Source organism: Poecilia latipinna, unplaced genomic scaffold (assembly GCF_001443285.1).
Source record: "Poecilia latipinna isolate Pla-1442-1.1 unplaced genomic scaffold, P_latipinna-1.0 Scaffold1378, whole genome shotgun sequence".
Lineage (NCBI taxonomy): Eukaryota > Metazoa > Chordata > Actinopteri > Cyprinodontiformes > Poeciliidae > Poecilia > Poecilia latipinna.
Window position 1 is genome coordinate 1 of NW_015113994.1, and position 22271 is coordinate 22271.

The following is a 22271-nucleotide window of genomic DNA, read 5'->3' on the forward strand; positions in this document are numbered from 1 at the left end:
TGCTAAATTATTTTTATTTAAATGTATGAACTGAAGTAGAGTAGCTTCAATATTAATCTGCATTAAAATTTGAGTCATACCAAAATACATGTCATATATATTTCCTTTTCAGCTATGCTTACATTTTTTTATTTAAAAAACTGAATATTTCATCGTTCCTTCGTCTTGTTGAAACTCTGAGCATTTTTGTGACATTCATTTGCATCTTATTGTATCTTTCACCAAAGTCATTCTTCTTTCTGACATAAGAACATTCTGTCAATTTCAAATAGAGGAACTAAGAAGTGTGGTTCCTGTCAAACTTTATCTCTCTACTTACCATATGGTGCAACTTAAAGTTTCACCCAGTTTCTGTTTGACTTTGGAACTCGGAAGTGACATTAAACATTATCGAAACGTCAATAGCTTTTTTTTAACAGGGAAAATATGATAATTTTCTAAAAATTGATAATAAAAAATAATTGTATACACTGTCGTTTATTCTATTATATTGTTATAATTGTAACGTATAATTGTACCAGGCATGCCGCCGGTCTTTGTGCTGAATTGTTTAAGAAATGTTTTACTGTTTGAACTCCAACATTGTTTTGCTGCTCCAGTTAAAATCCCAGCTGGTTAAACGCTGTAGCTGAAAGTCTGACTCAGCAACACGCCAGCATTTCCATCAGCCATAGGTTTCAATCTGCATTTCAGCCAAACTCCTTCCTCACTCTCTTTCCCATATTTCTGCAATTCTGCAACTATAGTTTTTGTTTTTTTATTGTTTGTTTTTCCTTTGTCACAGAAACAAAAATGGCAATCCCCTGAAACTTTTTTTTTACATCTTTCCAGACCTCTCATGTTACATTAATGTTTAATGTATTTAAGGAGGATCTTATGTCTTAGATCAACACAAAATAGTGCATAATTGGTAAGAAAATATGTATTCAGATCCCTTACTTTGATATCTGTATATTAAATCCAGAGATGATTACCCAGTTAATACATAGGGTAATTATTTACTAAATCCATCCATCCAATTTCTTACACGCTTATCCCTAGTGTGGTCGCGAAAGGATCTGGTCCATATCTCCAGCGGTCTTATTTACTAAATACTGTTAGTAAATAATATTTGATAATATTTACTCTATTAGTAAGTAGAGTATTTCTGTATGTAATTTAAGGAACATAGAGAACAAACAGAATCCATAAATCCAATAAACACAGTAGATAGGTCAGTCAAAAAGCTGTAGAGTAGTTCAAAACAGGGTTATGGGTTAAAAAAAACAATATCACGTTTGAACATTTGATGCCGTACTTTCCGATCCGAGGTTAAAAAAAAATTGGAACGACATGGCACACCTGCAAACCTACCAAGAAATGACAGTCCATCTAAAATGACAGGCTGGGAAGGAAGGTCATTAATCAGCGAGGCAACCAAGAGGCCTTTGGTTACTATGGGGGAGCTGAACAAGTTGCTAAAAGAAACCAGCTGTTGAAAGAAGGCCATGCAGTCATATCTGTAGTTTGCTAAAAGCAATGTGGAGGAAAAGAAAACATGAGGGTAAAGGTGGTCTGATGAAAGCAGACAGCTTTTTTTTATAGCCAAAATGCCACGTGTTGTGGAAAACTTAATATTGCACGTTGCCCTGAAAACAACATCCCTCTGGTAGAAGACGGTGTGGGAAGAATCATGCTGTATCATGTTTGAGTGTTGGTAAAACATCCAATCGGCAGAATAACTGAGATAAAAATGAACAATGAAAAATTAGGAGATTAAACACTGAGGGTATAATCAGAAACCAGATTAGCTACTCAGAGATGTGGAAGATAGAAAGAGATCAATAGATCAATAGAAGGTAATACTGTAAGAAACCTCCTTTCTTACACATTTGTAAATTCTTACACATTTGCAGGCTTCAAAAAGCTTGCAAATGTGCTAGATGTTTGCCTAAAGCAACAACTTTCACTATATGTCCAGAGCTAAGATGCTATTTATTGAGCCTGAACTTTTCCCCAAAACAGGAATGGACAAAACATTTAGTTGCAATGTTAAAGGCTGGTGGTGACATTCCAGAAACATCTGTGATGCAAAGTTTCCTTATCATCATAATGTTTGTTCGATGTTTGTTCAATATGTTCTCCCATAAAACCCAGAGACCCTCACAGAACTGCTATATTTATACTAAGATTAAATTACATACAGATGGATTATGAAGAGTTGGTTTCTTAAGGCATTTGGTTGCACTGGATTTTATTGTGGGGTGTCATTGTAAAGGGGACTATTACATATAATGACCACACTTTCAGATTTTCTTTTTTTTTTAATTTTGAAAAATATATACGTTTCTCTCCGTCTTCTATGCACTAGTTTTGATCTGCCACATAAAATCCGATCAAAACGTATTGAAGTTTGTTGTTGAAAATCACCTATGAATGCTTTGCAAGGTACACAGGTTTGCTTGAAACCATTTGTTCGTTAATCAAACATCTTTGTTGCTGCGTTAGCGCCAAGCGCCCCTGTAGTGGCCCGAGCCACCCACCTGCAAAGTTTCTTGTGAAGACAAGGGTGACCAGCAGGATGGGGATGATGACCGTCCCTATAGTGACGACCCGATCAAAGGGCAGCTCCAGTTTGAGCTGCACCATGAGGCCAGCCAGTGCCCCACCCTTCTCATCCTGAGAGGAGCCCGGCAGGATGAGCTCCTTCAGCTTCTCGCCCGCGAGCAGCGCTGTGGCCATGTCTAAGTTTTGATCGAGGATGTTCTGCATGCGGAAACGGAAGTGCCGCGCTCTACAGCTCCCCTCTGCGAATGAGGCGAGACCAGATGCTCCCTCTTGTGGTTAGGTACTTGCCAAGACGCTGTGAAGCAAACACGCACACAAAAATGTGTGGCCGCCGTAAGCCGTGGTCAACATATGTGAGAAAGTGGTGATTTGGGATGTTTGCTCAACTTTTACAAAAGAGGAGACCTGAGGGTCAGAAGCGCATCTCTCAGTCAATGTGTCCCTCGTGCATCCCTTTGTTTTGTCCCGTCCCCACAGAGTCTGGCTGCAGTCCAGTAGCTCTGTATGTGGCAGCTTGAGGAATGACCTGAGTTTAGGAGGAGCTCTTGTGCTCCACAAGGAGAGTAATTGTAGGCTGAAGAGTGGTTATGTGAGCATTGGAAGGAAGAAGCTTTCCCAATCCGATCCTGGAAAACAAATAAGAAGTTAGGAGTTGCAAAATAGGAGCTATTATAGAGTACACAGAGACAACATATACAGTAACTGTGCATCTTTAATGTTTCTCTTTCATTTGTGGCTAGTCTTGTGGGAGAATGTTATCTTTCGTATTCTGATGCAGACGTGTGGCTGAAGACAGGAAACTTCAATTTAGTTTCCATAAACGGCACCTTGTAAAAGTATGTCTGCTCCTTGAAAGGTCTTATATTTAGCCATCCATCCATTTTCTTTACACCCTTGTCCCTCAGTGGGGTCGGGAGGGCTGCTGCTGCCCATCTCCAGCTAACGTTCCGGGCGAGAGGCGGGGTTCACCCTGGACAGGTCGCCAGTCTGTCGCAGATATTTAGCCACAAATGTCTAAAATATTATTTCACTGGGATTTTATGAACACAAAAAGGGCATAATGTAATGCGGAAAAACACAATATTTAGCAATGTTTTATTTAAAAGTCTATAAGTTCAGTGTTTGTTTTGTTGCCCTACTAAAATTGGATTGAGGGTTTCTGAGAACATCAATTTTTAAGTTCCTCATTTCAATTTAGGTTTGTTTATTGGTTTTGGTCACACACAATAATATGTTTTATGCTAAACTTCTATATGTTTGCTTTGGATTTGTGTTAAAGGCCATTGCCCTGCTAGAAGGTGAGCCGTGCCTCAGTTTTTTTTGCAGTCTAGCAGGTTCTCTTCAAGGACTGACCTGCATTTATCTGCATCAATTTTCACATCTACTTTGAGCTTGCAGCTTTCCTGTCTGTACTGAAGAAAAGCATCCCCACTGTTTAATGCTGCCACCACCATGTGTCTCATAATGGTGATGGCATGAATTAGGATGACATATAGTGAGTTTCCCATTTTAAAAAATGACATCCATTTTTAAAAAGTTAACTTTCAGTCTAATCTGACCAGCGCAATCTGCAAAGAGGACTTACGATGAATTTCATTTTGCTACTTTTCAAAGAGAGCACATTTAAAGAGTCATAACTAATGTTTGTCCTGCTGACAGATTCTCCCACCTGAGCTGTGCGTCTCTTCAGCTTCCCTTCAGAGTTACAACCTCCTTTGTTGCCTTTTGGAATAATACAATCTCAAAATGTGGGAAAAAAAGCACTTTTTCAAGGCACTGTTATTGTATATTGTTGTCCTATTTTAGCAACGATGTACAAAGAACCAGTTTCAAGAAACTTTAAACTGACTCACAAAAATATGTTATTTATTTATTTTTCTTAAATATGATGTCAAAATTTTTTATAACCCTACATGAGGAGCACAGAATAGATCCCTGTGGGACGGACAGAAAACTTTAAGTGATCCCAGACTCCTAGTGCTATCCAATGTTCTCTAGCTTTCATGTGCATTCATAAAAGTTTGAATTTATGCTTATCCAGCACCACAATTTTGCAGAGGCATCACCGCCTGCAGCGGGCTTCTTGAACATGAAGGTTATAGGAAGGTCCTCGGTGGGGAGTGTGAATGCATCATCCATTTACCATCAACTAATCTTATCCTCTCATGCCATCTCTTCTTCTTTTGCTAAAAAAAAGAAAACATATTTCCATCTCTTCTCCTCTCACTCTTGTCAAATCCTATTAAATCCTTTGAAAGCCTATCCCTTGTATATCAACACGAGAACGTAGTACTTAACATCTTACAAAGAGAAATCTTGAGTTGCGGCTTCAGTAGTCCAAAGAGCAATTAGTGTGCTCCAGCCAGCTTAAAAAGTGAACATGACTAGTGGGATCATGAGCAAAAGAATCCTTAGAAGCATTATGAAGGACCGCTATTCAGTGTTCATGCCGACATGGGGTAATTACTGATTCTCAAGTAGAGAACAAGATGTCCCTTTTGGGATAGCAACCTTCCAATTTCACCCTCCCATATGACAACTTTAAAGGATGATCAGAAGAGAGGCAAAGTTTACATAATTTAGATTTAAAGGAGCAGGGTCACATTTTAGAAGCTGTCTGTCTGCCACTGGCGCTGCTCCAGCCTGACAGATTTTTGCCCCTCAGTTGGGCCATGCTACCGGTGTGTTTACACAGGGAATCCCACATCTTTGACTACTACAACATCCCGCTTGGCTCGGACCAGTGCAGCTGTCTGCGAAAAGAGGCAGAGTTAGACTTCAGGACAACAGCTCAGGGAGTGGAGCTGCTCTTATCCACCCATTCCTTCATTCATTATTAATTGGATGACGAAGGGACATGGAAGAACTTCCAGGGCGGAATATTCTCTGACATTAAAGGAACGCTTCTGATTGGGCTGCTTAATGACCAGCTCAAGACCACTAAATCAGCGCCGTAACAGTTTCCACACTTTTACGTGTTAGCATAAAAGTGCACCAAAAAAAAAAAAAAAAAAAATCACGAAAAGATCACCGTGTCTTACTCAGCGCAGCAGGCTGGGATCCGAACTGCTGTCTCCGAGAGGGGTCCATCGGTCTTCACCTCTGCTGAGACATTGCATTGCAGTTAATTACAGCCGCCTGTGGATGACGAGCCGCTTCAGCACCTGAGCGGCGGACAGCTCCCGGAAAACCGGAGACAAGCTGCTCAACATCAAGCACACATCGATTCGACGAGCACGCCAGGAAGCGAAAGTGCATCTTGTGTGTGAAGCTCGGAGTGTGCACGAGACGAGAGGAGACTCTCTGTGATGCTCTGCACCTGAATCCGTCTCTACCTGTCCGCACTTAGACCGGACCAAACCGCCGCATTTTGCTGCTGTGGAGCGAACTGCTAAAATTTGCGGGGCAGCGAGGACGAGAGAAATAATAATTAAAAATAATAATAATAATAATAATAACAACAACTCACCGAGTCCAGCTGCGTCTTCCCGGCGCGGTAAGAGTTAATCTGCAGTGCGGGCGAGAAGCTACAGCTTGTATCCGAGCTCACCGGTTTGTTCCGCCTTTTCTCCCCCCACCCTTCCCCTCTCCCTCTGGTGACTCCAGCCCTCTTCTCTTCATCTCCCCTCCCCGCCTCTTCCTCGGAAACAAGGGAAGAGATAACAAATTAAAGATTCTGCGGCTCTTCGTATCAGCTCTGTGAGTGTTTGAGGCGGAATTACGAGCGCCCTGTGGTTTGTTGACAGGCTTGCAGCAAAATCGTCCACACTTCATCCTCTGCAAATCGATATTATTAAAAAAATAAAAATAAAAAAAAAACATTGCTGTAAATATTAGAGATTTGCTAATGCGTTGCAAATGAATCACGTTTTAGGGCTGTATTCTGTACAACACAAGCATTTAGCGCTCCACTTGGATCATTATGGACTCTCTAAGTACAAGCTGTGCGGTTCAACTCCTGTTTATTCGGTCCAAACCGCACGGCAGTGTCTTCTTGCCTTCCTCATAGGTTTATCCAGCCTGCCTGTCACCTCAGAATGTGGGACTGACCGTGGACACATGCAAACAAGGACTGGCAAAGACGCGTGTCATTCAAATCTTATGGGTGTGGCGAGCATCTTCACCCATCTTCTGTTTGTAGATGAGTCATTAACAGGTGGTTCAAGTTTCCTGTTTAGAAGAAGCGCTTTGAAATTACACAAGAGGAGTGGTGAGGGTTGGAGTTCTGGCAAGAAGATTTCATCACGACAGTGATAATAATTAAAAGTTTTAATATGTGAGGAGGGGTTTTAACCTGTGCTTTTCCTGATGGTACAAGAAGTTCAAGGATTTCTAAAACTGTCATAACTAAGTTTAAAGTTATCCTAACGAGTAGGATTTTACTGTAGATATTCACTAGTCATCCTGTGTGGTTTTCTAACATCTGTGGACGTACAATCCCGAGCATTTTGAGTACTTTTAAAATAATTTACAATGTGCAGTTTATGGAGAAGTGCGTTGGGACATCTCCACATTCATTCCGAATTAAAATAGCTAAAAATCAAACATCAGTATTTCTCCTACAGAGCATATCAGTTGAGAAAGTCATTATGCTGCTTTTTGAAGGAGCTTCACATGTAGATGTTTAGGGTGTGTTGAAGAGAGAGTGAACACAATGGTACTTTGAAACAGCTGTCGGGATCCTTCAGAAAGAAGATCTAGCTTATGTCTTTGCTAAGAGATTTAAAGACGTCTTATAAGAGTTTGAAATCAGCCATTCCTGTCCAGAACAAGTGACTAATATTCAATGCCACTGGGCCCCAGTCTGGCTTTCTAAGCAGGTTCCATCTGAGCAGTCAACAAATGGTAAATGAAATCGCTGAAAACCCTAAAATCTCATCACAGGATCGACAGCAGGTTTTTGCCGCAGTCAATATGAAAGTACACTCACTGCACTGTTAGAAAAAATAATTCTGTGGCAGGTGAAGAAAAGATTTGCTCTCTTGAAAAAACACAGAGAGCAAACTAAAGTTTTCCAGACAAAGACTGATTGTAGAGTAATGTTCTTTTTATGGATGAGTCTAAAATTTGACACCAGAACATAGAAGATGTTTTGCCTGTTGTAAATTTTAAGCGAGCACAGGATTTTTTTCTAGGTTGGTATCCTTTCTGTGTAATGATGACAGACTCCTCTCAGTGTGGATGGAGATGCTGACGTTCAGCATGTGTTGATTCACATAAAGTTCAGATTTGGGTGGTTTCTTGTGAGTCCGTGAACACACTCACTGATTGTCCTTCATTTGAGGCCGACAGGATGGGTCTGCTGATTAAAAACTTGAACATCTTGGTGTTCCAGCAGGATGACGATCCAAGCACACTTTAAAACTAGTTGGAATGATAAAGCAGAATAACATTAAGTTTTTGGAACCCACTTGATTTTAATCTGATTTCAAATACATGAAGCCAGACTTTTTTACTGAGCTCTTGCAATTCACAATAAAGGAATAAAAAGTGCGTAGATATGCCAGATGGAATCGTATCGCAAGCTTCTTGATGGCTTCAAACTAAAACTAAGAAGTTTCTCTGCAACTTTCAGGATAGTTCATAGTAAAATGGGAAATGACCTGTACTTGTACAACACTTTATCCAGTTCAGAGGACTTCAAAGCACTTTGCACTATATTCAGTCATTCAAGAACTCACACAAGTAGCTACAAGTGGGCACTTGTAGCTACATAGCAGCTACAAGTGCCCACAGGCAGTGTGACAGAAGGAAGGCTGCCACTCAGCTGGCGTCACTGGGCCCTGTGAGCAGCAGCAGCAGGCGAGGAGGTGAAGTGTCTTGCCCAGGGACTCGATGACTGATACGAACAAAGCGAGGGTTTGAACTGGCAACGCACCGTCGCCCCACAATGTGTTGAAATGTCAGTGGTGGTGCATGGAGACGTCATGAAATAGTAAATACATGCTCTAATTAATTCTCATCAACACTTATAGGTCTCACTCATAAATCAAATCAAATATTGCACTGGACACATGGGCAGTGGATATGTTTAATGGTGCTTTCTTGCTTTTTTTGTTGTTGTTTTTCCGCCTCAGAAAGATTTTTGGCTCGCCGCTGGGATCATTTTGCCCCTGTCTCGCTGTCTCTGCGTGTCAAAGTGGGGCACACCCATCAGACTGAATGTGCCAGCCCCTCCAAGCCAGTTTCTGCCGGCAAGGGAACCCGCTCCTTACCACGCATTGCTTCCAAATATAGACTCCTTCCCTCTGTCTCATCCCTCCTCCTTCCTCATACTTATGTTGCCTACAACAAGCAAGCTGCAAGATGTAGTTCCCCATCAGCAAGAAACACAAATATATAAAATCAAACACAATGCTTTCTAGCAAAATTTCACAACCTAAAAAAAAAATCTATTTCAGTTTGTAGTGTAAATATTTGGGCCTCCTCATGATTTAGGTCTTGAAATGAGAAATAAGCTGATTTCTATTTTTTTCCCCCTCATATATACCATTTCAGTAAGATATAGTTGTTTTGTGTCATATGTACATATTTATATTTGTATATTAAAGCCATGAAAAGGAAAAATAGAACAGTATTTTTGAAGTGTTAAAGCTTATTGAGCTTGTCACTGGAAAGGGCAGAAGATGCAAATGTCGCTCTTCAAACCTTATCCTGACAAACAGCAGTCACAGACGCCTCCAAGCCTCCTCCTAGAGCTCTGCAAGTAAAAGCAACTTGATGTCCATTATCAAGGCCGGAAAGACTGTAAGAGGATAGTAAAGGTTTTTCAGGCAGACTGTAATGTGATTAAGAAACTGAGGTTACCCGTAATGGTGGAAGTCGAGCTTGGCTTTCAAAACCACACAAAATAAATCGCAATAACAACAACAACAACAACAAACTCTCACTGTGAAAAGAGGAGGCTGACTGGAAGAAGTCCTCGTCCTCAAATGCTCTTTGTATTTACGCAAGTTTTTTTTAACCAAAATAATTTCTTTGACGATTTGAAATTTTTATGTTTAACCCAAAAAGAACAACAACAACAACAAAAAGCCCAGAAGAAATCTGTAAAAGCTAGCTCAAATGCTTTTTCGATCAGAGTTAGCTCTGTGAGCAGAACAATGTCTTGACAAACAATGGCCTACGCCTTGAAATGTTGCTTCAGTATTACTCCACCCTTTGCTTCCTTATGATGTCATCTGTTTTGACAAGCGCACCAGTCCTTCCTGCAGCAGAACACTCACACAACACGACATGATGCAGCCACCGCCACACTTCACAGATGAAATGGTGCTCTCAGGTTTTGCTAGTTTTACCCTTTTTTTTTTCCAAAAATGTAAAAATGATCATTATAGCCAAACACTTTCCTGTAGTTTCATCAGTCCACAGGAAATGTCTCCAAAGAGGCCTTAATGTTAAACTGCAATAAACTTCAAACTGACAGTTTATGTTCATAAGAATGGATTCTGCCTTACCTAGCAGACTTTCAGCTCGCGTTGGTGCAGTTCTAGACTGGCCATTGCCTTCCTGCTCAATTCTGCTCGATTCATTCCAGGCTTTCTCCCATCCCCTTGGATTCCTCTGGTAGAATTTCTACTGGGCCAATCAGTGTACAAAAGGAGAAGTTGTGAACAAAAATGCAGCTTTTCTATGCTGTTGTTTCGGAATTGTAGTCCACCTGTAGTTTTAGCAATTACAGAGGAGGAAGTTCACTAGCAATTGTTTCTCGATAACTCTCTTCCTCACATCTTAGCTGATCTCTTTAGATTTTTTCCATGATGTCACTCAGGGTAGCAGTGTGTTTGAAGTGTTACATTAAAATACATCCACAGGTGTGTGTTTCTGTGCAGCTTAATTAGATGCTTAGAAATACATGATGTCATCATCTGAGCTTCCCTAAATGGTCTAAAGGCACATTAATCTCAAGTGTGTGTAATGTGGGCATTGAGGGCATGCGCAGACATTTAGTCATAACAGAATGATTAAACTGGCACCAAATTACCTCAATAATTTCCAAACAAGTTTTATTTGAAAAAATCATCTCAGCCCTTTCTCTGTGCATCACATCGTTGTGCCCGCAATAACACATCAGCTACTTTGTAATAAAAAAGTTGCAACATCTCAAACCACAAGGACAAAGAAGAACAAAATCTGCTAGGATATATTATGAGTCATTATTCTAAATAAGGAAATCAGTAAACATCTTTATAAATATATGCATCACATTAGAGAACAACTTTTGAAATCATTCTTTCAACTGAGGAAAAAAAAAGTTATTGTATGCATCAAAGTGTAACTTCAAACGTCTAATGATGAGTTATTTGTGGACTCAAGCCACAGAACCATTTGCTGATTACTGCCTCGGTTGACTGTTATACATTCTTAACAATAACGTTTTTTAAAATGATGTTTTGTGATAAAATACTTTCTAGAAATAGTTACAATTAATTAATGGTACAGAAAAAAATCCCTAAACCGAAAAGACGAATGCCCACAACATCTTTATGCAAATGAAAAAGAAGAACAACAAAGCTTTTAAAGACTTTCTTATTAGTCTTTCATTCTTTATTTTCAGCTCCGCTTTTCTGGTTCATTTCTTTTGTTTTTCTCATTCTTATGGGGATTTCTTCATTGTTACCTTCTCTGATTTTTCCTTCTGCAAGGCAAACCTCTGTAGACAAGACGAGATTTCTCACTGGGCCATTTGGACCAAAACCGCCTTCCAGGCTCTGTCTTTGTCGTAGTCCTGCAGCGTCCCATTGGGTGTTTGCTGCTGATGCATCAAAACACAAAGGAGAAGCACAGAGGTTAAAAGAATGAAATGAAAAACTCTTCATTAATCACGTTGACTTCATGTAGATTGTCAGTTAACTGTCAGGAGGAAAATGTACAGCTGTTAAAAAGAAACAGAAATAAAACTGGATGTGACCTTTGGCCTTTTGTGTCCACAGCCTCTCATACCTCATGGTAATGAGTCGCAGTCTGTAAGCTGTCCTCACACTCTGGAGCCCCCAAGCGGAGTCGACTCTTGTATGTTGCACAGTGCACCACAGTGGCTGAAGTAAGTACTGCCTGCACCAGCAGCAGCACCATCAGAATCAACAGCAGGATGTCATAGGATTGCTGGGAGACACACACACACACACACAGACACACACACACGCAAAAAAAAAAACCCAGATGATTTTATAAAGTTTCTCAAGCTGCTTTTCAAACCTTCGCTAATTTGTTTCACGGTCACTGTGAGTTCAGGACTGGCGCGTTCTAGCTCTGCACATTTCTCAGTTAAGTTCACCTTGGCTGTAGGCACGTCATGCAGAAAAATATCAATAAAACTGATCACGCTGCTAGAAAGAAAACCCGAGGCTGAAAAGAGGAGGGGAGACGTCACGCTGCTGATGGCAATCAGCACCTCCACCTGAGATGACACAAAGAGCAAAAACACAGGAAATGCGACAAAAAAAAAGTGAAAAGCATAGGAAATAAGAGGAGGCAGACCAGAAGTGTAAACCAATCACAACCTCCAACATGATGATAGTCTGGAGAAAATAGCACAGAATTGTGAAAACTGAAAGTTTTGGAATTTAAATTAATGTCAGATTATAAAAAATAGTTTAACTGATCAAAATACTGTTTTTATTCTGGAAACCTTTGTTTTGTACTCACCAGGCATTTGTTGGGATATTCTGACACAACATGACTGGCGATTGCACTTGGAAAACACTGCAAAGGACAAGAAACAAGCATTAATCCACATCTGGCTTTCTTTAAAATGAGCTTTAATTTGTGTCAGTGCAAAAGGGCTAGAAAACCTACAGCTACAAGGATCCAGAAAAACGTGACAGACAAGTATGGACCAGGAAGCAGAGCGTCCATGTTGAGGGCGATAATCCCTCCGAACACGGCAGAGATTCCCACAATCACTTCAATAACCTGTGATAACCGTTTTTTAGCAATTAAACTACAGCCAGTAAACGAAATGCGACGTCATTTGCAGCAAAAGTGAAAACTATACTCACAGAATATGCTTTAAGGAGTCGAGTGGGGAACACCGCAGGTTTTACCACCACAGGTCTGTCATAGGACTTTAAGATTGAGAGGGGGTTAGGGCGGAGGCAACAAAGAAGAGGGCTCAGTATTATGCAGGAAAAGAACAAAAGCAATCAGTCACACCTTTCTGTGGCAGCAGCAGTCGTCTGCAGAGCGGGCCGACAGTATGACGGTGGTGGCCATCAACACCTCCAGCACGATCATCAAGATCAGGTTAAAGTTTATCTTAGGACAGGAAGAGGAGTGTGAAAAGGGACGGAAATACAAATGCTGGCAAAGACGAGAAAAATGTTCTTTAGAAACAACAACACTGAGGATGGATTTACATTGACAGCAGAAGGATTCAAGACCAGTTTGCAGCCAAACCAGACAAGGCAGGTGGTCGTCACGGCAAATGTCGACACGTAGACCACCTGGAAGTCTGACACCTGCATCCGCAATAAATAAAAAAACTGATATTGTTGCAATTTTTAAAAAAGATCTAAGTTATATCTTTTTAAATGAAAAGTCGTAGCTCTTGTGCATTCAGCCTTCACTCACTGCAACACGTCGTTTCTTGGCAATAGCAAAGCTTGCTATTGCTGCAGGGATACCCTGTGAGGATTAAGCAAATTATACCAACGGAGATCATTTTAAAAATGAAGATAAGGCATTTTGCCATAAAAAATGCCTCATTGAAACATTGAAACCGTGTTAATAAACTCAATAAAGGTGACAGAGTCCGTGATGGCCACTCACCGAGCCTGCAGCACAGCGCAAGTAGTCCATGGCAACAGGAAAGACATTTCCCAGGTACAGGGAGAAACCAGATGTGATGAGCAGACTCCCCTGGAGATTTATAAACACATACACATAGAGGGGCATGCATATATACATATATGCATTCACAGATCAATATTGTACCAGTCAACATAGCAATATGATAGAAATGTGATTGATGTTTTGAATTATTCATTTGGATCTTCAGGGTGAAATTATAGCCAATAACTTCAATAAACAAAGATAAAATACAAAATTAAGAATTGCATGTGCACATTTACGTTTAAGGTGAATACAGTCTCAAAAATATGCATACAGCTTTGATGTTTGGCTAAGAGTTAAAGTATTATGTTAAAATTCCCTTAGCAAGTTGCAGTTTGTTGCATTACAGACTTTTTTGAGCATTGACAAGCTTCGTGCTGACACAGTACATACCAGATTCTTAGGCAGAAGCAGTAGAGTTTGTTTAAACCGACTGATTTCCTGGCATCCAACTTTTCAGTAAAGTTGAATTGAAGACTCTCCAAAAGCTTAACTTAAGAGGCAAACTTGTACTGTCCATCTGCAAAATGCTGAGGGTTCTTTAAAGGATTATTGTTCAAGCTCCAAAACAGATTCTATGAGGGATTGGAGAAAATCTACAATAAATTCAAATGGTTGTATTAATTCTTGGTTATGAAACTCATCTAGGATGATTCTGTTTTATTTTATTTATCATTTATCAAATATCATTTATTTATTTTTATTTATCATTTCACTTTGAGAAAAATGGTGTTAAAATGTATCATTAGAAGCCCTAATGTAAAACGACATTAGGCACATTAGGCAATGATGACGAGTGTGTTTAAACTTCTGACCAGCACTTCAAATTTATTTTCAGATAAAAGATTCCTTAGAAATCCTTAAAACATAAAAGCTAACTTGGAGAGATTAAAATAACCCTGAACCTGAGATCCCGGCCAAGAGACAACTTACTTCATTTATTATTGACCACGTTTCCTCACTTGTAAAGTAGAAGCACAAAACAAGAATTTTGTTGCCAAATTTCACTCAAAACTCATAAACTGGGATGTTCACTCCTTAACGGAATAACTCAGTCCCAACTTTATAAGCTGTTGTGATTTGGACTGGACTGGCAAACTCTTCATTGTGCTCCTCTTTCCCTCCTTTCCTGACTACGTCTCCTCTCACCCCTATGAGGACACTGTAGAGCCAGGCCCTGTAGCTGAAGCAGGGATGCTTTAGAGGCTCCGGCTGGGCCAGCTGCAGGTCACTGGCCCTCACGTCCACTGTATAGCTGTCACGCTCCGGCCTCTCCCTCTCCCCCCGGTCTGGCCTTCTCTCCAGACTCCTGTCGCCCCTCCGCCCCAGTGTCCCGTTGCTCCTCTCCAGTGTGGACGTGCGGCTGTAGGTGAACTCTTCTCTGGCAGACAGGTCTTCACGCTGCATCTTTCGAAGGAGCTGTCGACCAACTTTGGGGCGAGAGCGGAAAACAGTGAAAAACAAAACAACTGCAACTCAGAGTGTCCTGCAAAAGTCGCCACATCACATCTCTTTAGCGTTTATGTACTTGGCCGCGTTTCCACCACTGAACGTGGCATAGTTTTGAGGTAAAAGGGAAAAATGCTTTTCAAGAACTATGAATCTGAAAAGTGTGGTGTAAATTTAGATAGCCAATCCTCTTTGCTGAGTCTTCATTGGAAAACGGGTCAAGCTTAGTTAGATTTGAAGATGTTAAAAACCCGAGAGGGGTTCTTAATTGGATTTTTGTCTGGGCTGTTCTAATGCATAGAAATGCTTTATTTTAAACCGCACCGTTGAGGCATTAGCTGTATGTTTGGGGTCATCGTCCTGATGCATCCCCCTTCACAACATCCTGGATGAACTTATATTTAGTCCCATATACATTCCCATAATTTCAAACCAGCTTTCCTGTCCCAGTTAAAAGCATCACCATGGCATGATTTTGCCTCCGCTTTGTGCTAAAGTTGAGTCGGTATCTTCAGGATGAAGTTCTGTTTGTTTTCTAAAACATTACATTTTAAATAAAGCGAGATTTATAGATGTTCTGTAAACAGATTGCATTATCTGAACTCTGGACTTCTGCAGTTCCTCCAGAGTCACTCTTTAATGTTTCTTTGATTTAATCTCTTCTTGCCTGGCCTGTTAGATTAGGTAGAGAACTATGTCTTAGCAAATTTGCAATTGTGCCATATCTATACATTTTTAGACAAGGATCGGTGGATATTCAGAGCTTGTGTTAATGTTGTTCCCTGAGCTATTTGTTTTGTTCCCTGGCCTTCATCCTACTGCTTGTCCACAAATTTCCTGTAACAATTAAAGCACCGAGGCCTTTACATAATAGCTGAATGAGGCAATTAGTCTAAATCACTTAATTTAGGGATATTGGACTGGAAAAGACTGAATACAGAGAAACAACTGTTTTCTATGTGTTTTTAAGCTTCCACTTTATAAAAATGTAATACTTTGCATAAGCCTGTGGCATAGTTTCCCAATAAGATAGATTCAGGTTAATAGTTGTAAAATATCAAAACAAGTTCAAGGGATACAACTACCTTCGAAAGGCAGTGCACATCCTCATGTAAGTAACTCTAGACTTTTTCACGGTCAGATGTAGTTTTTACTTGAAGCATTCCAGCATTGAATTTCAGAAAGAAAAAAAGAAAAAAAAAGTACATAAAATGCTAAATACACTAACTTTCGGCACACGATAAATTATTGAAAACTAGACAAACAACATCCCTGCTTTTATGTTAAGACAAGGATGACAAAATATTTCTCTCTTTATGCTTACCTGTTGTGAATTCCTCCAGCTGAAGTGTCTTCTATCAAAACATCACATAAAACGCGGCTTATTTATCTCTCTGGCCTTTCCTGCCTCATCTTCCTCCCACACAGATTTACTCCTTCTTTAAGTTCACTCCCTGTTTCTCTGTTCTCTCTCTCTCTCTCTCTCTCTCTGCAATGCTCTCAGAACCAGTTCTGAAAAGTTTTTGGTGCCCTTCAAAGCGCGGAGCTAAAACACATGGCTGTTGTGTTGCCAGCCTACTTTGTGCCAGAGGGAGAGCGCTTGTGCATGACAACAAGGGGGAGGATGAAGGGGCTCGCGCTGGGGGCAGAGTTAGTAGGGCAGACACCCCTATTTTATCCCTCCTCCTCCTCTTTGCTCCTGCACACAAATACACACTCAAATATGCGCACGGCAGCCCACTTAGAAAACTGAACAATGGGGCCTTCAGACCCGAACAACTCCGAATGTTTTCACATCAGCAAAATAAGAGTTTCAGAGAAATCTCTTTGGGACAGTTTGCAGTTGTCCTCTTGCATTACTTTTCAGTCACAACTTCCCCCGGTGTTGCTTAAGTGCTTCACTCACAGTTCACAGCTCGGTAAATTAAGATGCCCAGCAGCGCTTTAGAAAAGCGGCAGCAGAGACATTTCCACGGCTTCGTCACATGCTCTCCCGTCTGGCGGAACTAATACAATGATGGATCCTTTTTCCCTCATTGTAAAAAATGAAATTTAGGAATAAAACCCCGCCAGTGAGGACGCGCTTTGAGTGAATGTTAATTGTGTCTACGTGTGGACATGTCCCTGGATGCTGCGCCCCAGGATTCCAGTCACTCTTTAGTGCGGCGCAGCATTCCCAGCTTCATATTGTTCTCAACCAGCTGCAACCATGGTGACGCCTTAACAACTGTCCCTCAATTACAAACACCGCGCACACACACTCAAAGGGAGACATGCACTTTGCAACAGTCTCCAGAAACATTGGAAGGGATCTGTGAAACTGGCTGATGGAAACAATCCGGCATTCGAATACTAATGCAGTCAGTGAAATAATATTTATAATAATAATAATTAAAAAAAAGCATAAACAAGTGAGTTCAAAATCATAGAGGGAAATGAATCCAGCATTTTAGACTGTGGTTGACGATACTGCCACACTGGCAAATGCAGAAGTTGGTATCTAATGGGTTCAACTTTTCACAGTCTCAAGCAGATCTGCTGCTTTCAAAAAAGAAAAAAAAAATTGATGCACCGTGTATAGAGGACAGTTGAATAGTTGTTTTCACAATTTCCTTCACCCTATCCTTAATAACTGCATTAATTAGTGTGGAAAGTTTGAAGTAATTTACTTTTGGGTTACAAAGGCAGCTCAGTTTTGAGACTCACACATGGAAACAGAATCCCCAAACCAGCAATACACCTTGCCTGGCCTTTGGTAGCAACAATGCTAACTTTTATTTTTATGTCCAACTTCCAAAGTATGTCACCGTCCAGGAAAGCCAACGAGTTCCCCATCAACAGCCAACAAGAAAGGCTTTAATCTCTTTTATATTCTGGTTGAGGTGAGAAGGCGATGGACCCAAATCCAGCTCTGAAATTTGAATTCCTTAAAACTCAGAGCTGTAGACTCAACTTTTGATTGATACCAATTTTATTTATCACTTCTATATAACAGAAAACTCTATTAGCAAATTAATTTTCAAGTTGATTAGATCTCTTTAAGTCAGCAAATATGAATGGTTAAAGTCTCCGGGCTAACGTTGTTTATGAGGTTTCAATAATGCTCTGTTCATTTAGGGGCTCCCAAAAAAGAGAATGCTGTTAGTGAAGTGTTTTACGTCTTTATTTTTGTCACAGATTTCAGGCTATTTGGACCCTACTGCCATGAACACTGCTGGATCTCACATTAAACCTACCACCAGCTGAGATCTGACCTTTTGCTGCAGAGAACAAAAAAAACAACAGGGCTGCCCTCAAAACTGCTCTTCAAACAGAATTAAAGATAAAGAGCCACACCAGATAAAGTTAAAAGCAAATTCTCCGGGAGGAAGAAAGAAAAAAAAAAAAAACACCCTGTAGCATAATGTTCAAATAAACATCCCTGCAGCCTCTCGGAACATAACAAAGACATTTTTCCACTGCGACACATTAATAGTGACCCACGCTAATGACAAAAGACAATTCCCAAATGTGAAAGCAGCTCCTTAGGTTCCAACATGCAACACTTAAACATTAATCTTCATAAGATGAACAAATTTCTCTTTTTTTTACAGCAATGTAAAACAGTAAAGACACATGAGAAAAAAAATCTGTGACTATATACATTAACTTACATTATCAATATCTCTGTTTTATCAACAAAATTTACAAAGCTGTTGAGGAAATAAAATTCCCTCTTTCATAAGTTCCGTTTCTTCAGTCTTTTCATTGGTTTTTGTCTTTTGCTCAGTTTGTTTGGCTTTACAGAGTAATCTGCACAGATCTGACTCACAAATATACAAATGATCCTCTTTGTACAGGTTGTAGTAATTCAGCAAACAATCACAAAATGAGGCAGTGAATCGTCCTCATATTCAGGGATATTCTGATGGCTTATCACATTATGTAGAAATTGCTTACTGAGCCATAAGTGTGTTTGATTTGCTATTGGCAAGTGGAGGTTTACTACATAATATGACAGTGGTGTTAGTAGACATATATCAACAATACAAACAGATTTTCTCTTTTGTTTATTTTTTACCATCTGTGCTAAGATAACAAGAAGCATGTTAGCAAGTAATGAAGAAGAAAGATCACAACACGGTAGATCTGTGATTCCCAGATTTCCTTTTTTAACAGGAAATGATTTCCCTCACAGAGATGCTTTATTTTGTGTCTGATCGTTTCGTTCTCAATAATCCCTGCTTTTGGGTTAAAAAATAAAAATAAAAAAAATCAGGAGGTCTTGTTGAAAAGAAGTTCTTCCAAAATAAGAGCATGTATTTTAAATGTAAGAGTAAAATTCCTTATGATCAGTCTGATGTTGTAATGCTTGCCCCCAAAATTCTTCTCTCAAACTCAAAAGCTAGCGCTCGCTTGCAAATATGCTTTGCTCAGCCGTACTATATTTATGCAGTCGTATCCAGAGCTTCCCTCCTCCAGTTTGCTTCCCTGAGCTCGCGTTCAAACTTTCTCCCTGCATGTATCTAAAGACTGTACTCAAATCTTTCCTCTTTGCTTGTGTATTAACATTTCCAGCCAATGGAAAGAGTGTGTAACTATCATCTTTGAGGTGCAAATGATTTTTTTTACTATGGAATGCACTTCATTTGTTAGATAGTGCTGGACCACTTCATAGAGTCCCTGCTTTGTGCCTCAAGTCAATTCAATAGCAAAGAGGAAAGACTTGAGCATGCAGGTTTAAACTGTGCAGAGAGAAAATTTGATCTTGAGGAGAAGCACGGAAGCAGGAGGAAACGATATTTGTGCAAAAATATATTCAGCGTGAGCACAGGAAGATGTTTTGTTCTGTTTCGGGCTTTGAGGGTGAGCATTACATTTTAGGCTAAAAAAAAAGAATGCTACTTTAAATTAAAATATTTGTTTTTAATTTTTGATAAAAAATAAAAATAAAAAAGAAATCCCTATACAACAGTTCAGACAATCGATCCTTTGGAGGAAGACAAGTGGATGGACTGGATGCGGATGGCTAGGGTTTTCTCCAAGGCCTGCAGGATGTCGCTGCCAGGGCTTTCAGGAGGAGTGTCATAAAGCAGCTGTTTGAACGGCTCCAGCTCAATCAGCATGACCATGTTCTTCAGGAAGAAGCCTTCTATGTAGGACGCCAAGTCTGGAGCATCAAGAAACTGAAATGAGAAAAGAGTGCCTAATTTTAATCATATTTACTGCTTATCTTAGACAGGAATATTCCTCCAAGCATTAAAATTCTTGAAATGGTGTGTTTTAAATTGCATGCTTTTTAAATAACCTCTTTTTTCACCTTTGTGTGATTGTAGAGCTCAACACAGGTTTCAGTGTTAATGTTCTTGGAGCAGATAATCTCACAGTGCCTCTGTAGAGCTTCCAGCTGGAAGAACTTGGCTGCAGACAACAGCTGGGAAGAAGCCAGTGACATTAAAACTGATTAATGCTACCTAAATTGATTTTCGCTTGAAAAGTTTAGCAGCTGAGGGAGTGGAATTTCTCATAGTACACTACAGGGTAGCGGTCAAAGATTTATTGTTCATCTAACCTCCATAATATCTGTGCTCCTGATGTGCAGAGCGTCTGTTCCTCCGAAGTAAAGATACTGCATTACCAGCTGCCAGACACACAGTTACATTCAGAACAAACACAAAGCGTAAGTATATAGGTAGCAGGATAAATACCAAGGATATTGACATCGGAGGTGTAAATCTGAGATTATTTGAATAGGGTTTTTTTTTGTGTGTGTGCGCAGCATCCTCACAGCTATACACACACAGCCTGCTAAGGGACATTCGTCTAAATCTTAGTGAGGAAGCATGCATAAATTTATCTTAATATGTAAAATTTTCACTGCAGAGGTTTTATTACTATACATCGCACATACATAGGAACACTTTTAAGGTTAGTATTTACACACCTGGAAGATATGATATTTGACGTTGCTGATTTCAATGCAAGTATTTTCGCCACAGGGTCTGTTTGCTAGAAGAGTTTTAAATCTTGAAAAAAAAAGAGTAAAAACACAGCAAAATTAGAGCTTTGAAATATGAGCTTGATACATGCAGCATTGGTTTTGATTCACAAAATAGCAAATTTGCATTTTTTTTTCTTTGTTTGTTTAAAGCGAGGCTGAACCACACAGAGTTCTTGCCTTTAGAAAGATCTGATCTGAAAATAGCAAGACTGAAAAGGGTAATAGTACCTGTTGGATGCAGTGAAGAGCAGAACTTTGTGGGCATAAAAGGGTTTCCCCTCAACCAAAAAGGTCACATCAGACATCTCCTTATTGTTCAGGAAGTGAGGATCTGAAGAACACGTAAACATAAAAGTTATTATTATTATTATTATTATTATTATTATTATTATCAGTTTGAGAAAAAAAAAATCAAGTAGATACAATACCCGTCAGGGAAGATTTAATTCAACATTTCTGTTCTAGTCTAGAGCACTAGGTGGTGTTATGTGATTTACAGTCGCAGCCATTGTACAGCGCATACAGCAGTAAAACCAGCTGAAACCAATTGCGCTCAAGCTCTGCTGGGGTCGCTGGGGAGGGGCAGTGCTGACCAATTGTGACTTAAAAGTCAGGAGGCTTTTGAAGCGGCTCATTTTCCAGATACCAAAAAAAAAAAACATTTAGTTATTGCCATAAAGCAGCTGGGTGTGATTTATAGCGCTTGGAATATTTCTTGAAGCGCTAAAGACCCAAAAGGAAATACAAAAATGTGAAAAAATAAAAGTAAAAAATACAATGTTGCATAAAAAGCCCTCTTTAAATAATAAAACTGCTTAAGAGAGATGTTTACCCAGTCGTGATGTCTGTTTCCTCTTGATCTCTGTCAGTTTGGGGATGGGATAAGGACCATAGCACTGAGTGAAGATTGCAGACAGCTGCTGGCTAATCACTTCATTCTGGCGACACATAAGCAGATTGACAAAAGACGTTAGCCCAACGCACAGGGAGGCGACTTTAACTTATACATCTCTCTCTATGTTCGAGCAGACTGTTCATTAAGCCTCATGGTCACAGTTACATCATATCTTTGGTAAGAACTAGATGAATATCAGACCTATTTCTAACACCCACGTTACTGTAATGAAAAACAGAGCGACACCTCGGGCAAATGCAAGCGCTTGAGAAAGAAGAGCACTGGAAAAACCACCCAGCCTTTTTCAGTCCTGCACAAATTTCCACTTAGGCATTAGGATTTGTGTTTTTAATGTGGTTGTGTGCGTGGAACGGTCAGCTACACTACAGAACCTACATGCATAGACAGTCTGCTCATGCTCACTGGAGACAGCAACAAGCATTTATTACCAGGCAAAAACTCCAACAACCACGAGCTCGGACAGACAAAAGGACGGAGCGCTTTGGGTATTGAGAGCCCTTGAACCTTTACACATTTTGCCAAGTTGCAACCAGAAAATACAATTTA

General features: G+C 40.0%; 2 protein-coding genes and 1 long non-coding RNA gene across 6 annotated transcripts in view; all 3 read right to left on the reverse strand.

Moving 5' to 3' along the window:
* Positions 1–2307: 2307 nt before the first annotated feature.
* LOC106962154 (uncharacterized) lies at positions 2308–6780 on the reverse strand. Its single transcript, XR_001427914.1, has 2 exons — positions 6017–6780; positions 2308–3173 (listed from the first exon to the last, which is right to left on the reverse strand). It is a non-coding gene; the product is annotated as an uncharacterized LOC106962154 (long non-coding RNA).
* A 3751-nt stretch (positions 6781–10531) lies between these two features.
* mlc1 (modulator of VRAC current 1) lies at positions 10532–16966 on the reverse strand. 3 transcript variants are annotated; one of them, XM_015056387.1, is made up of 12 exons: positions 16155–16966; positions 14530–14814; positions 13318–13407; positions 13120–13173; positions 12906–13007; positions 12703–12804; positions 12549–12614; positions 12346–12462; positions 12196–12252; positions 11825–11947; positions 11491–11652; positions 10532–11302 (listed from the first exon to the last, which is right to left on the reverse strand). In XM_015056387.1, the coding sequence occupies exons 2-12, from the start codon at positions 14785–14787 to the stop codon at positions 11222–11224; spliced, it is 1212 nt and encodes a 403-aa protein (XP_014911873.1). In that variant the 5' UTR covers positions 14788–14814; positions 16155–16966; the 3' UTR covers positions 10532–11221. The 3 variants fall into 3 exon arrangements, with proteins under 3 accessions (XP_014911873.1, XP_014911872.1, XP_014911875.1); XM_015056386.1 differs by having other exon boundaries at positions 14530–14810; positions 16154–16966; XM_015056389.1 differs by having other exon boundaries at positions 10532–11299; positions 14530–14810; positions 16154–16965.
* A 1008-nt stretch (positions 16967–17974) lies between these two features.
* The window catches only part of btbd11b (BTB (POZ) domain containing 11b), an 82873-nt gene continuing 78576 nt past the window's right edge, over positions 17975–22271 (reverse strand). For both annotated transcript variants that reach the window (XM_015056380.1, XM_015056378.1), the window contains 6 exons: positions 21642–21747; positions 21038–21140; positions 20753–20834; positions 20381–20449; positions 20129–20242; positions 17975–19994 (listed from right to left, as the gene is read on the reverse strand). In XM_015056380.1, the coding sequence (XP_014911866.1) occupies positions 19785–19994; positions 20129–20242; positions 20381–20449; positions 20753–20834; positions 21038–21140; positions 21642–21747 (684 nt within the window). In that variant the 3' untranslated portion in view covers positions 17975–19784. The remainder of the gene's footprint in view (positions 19995–20128; positions 20243–20380; positions 20450–20752; positions 20835–21037; positions 21141–21641; positions 21748–22271) is intronic.

What these genes read in the sequence shown, in the direction of transcription:
- mlc1 (XM_015056387.1), bottom strand. Translation starts at nt 14,787, where the DNA reads ATGCAGCGTGAAGACCTGTCTGCCAGAGAAGAGTTCACCTACAGCCGC. An exon ending in ACTGCTGCTGCCACAGAAAG is followed by an intron (nt 12,615 to 12,702) that starts GTGTGACTGATT and finishes TCAATCTTAAAG; the next exon opens with TCCTATGACAGACCTGTGGT. An exon ending in ATGACGTGCCTACAGCCAAG is followed by an intron (nt 11,653 to 11,824) that starts GTGAACTTAACT and finishes TGTGTCTCCCAG; the next exon opens with CAATCCTATGACATCCTGCT.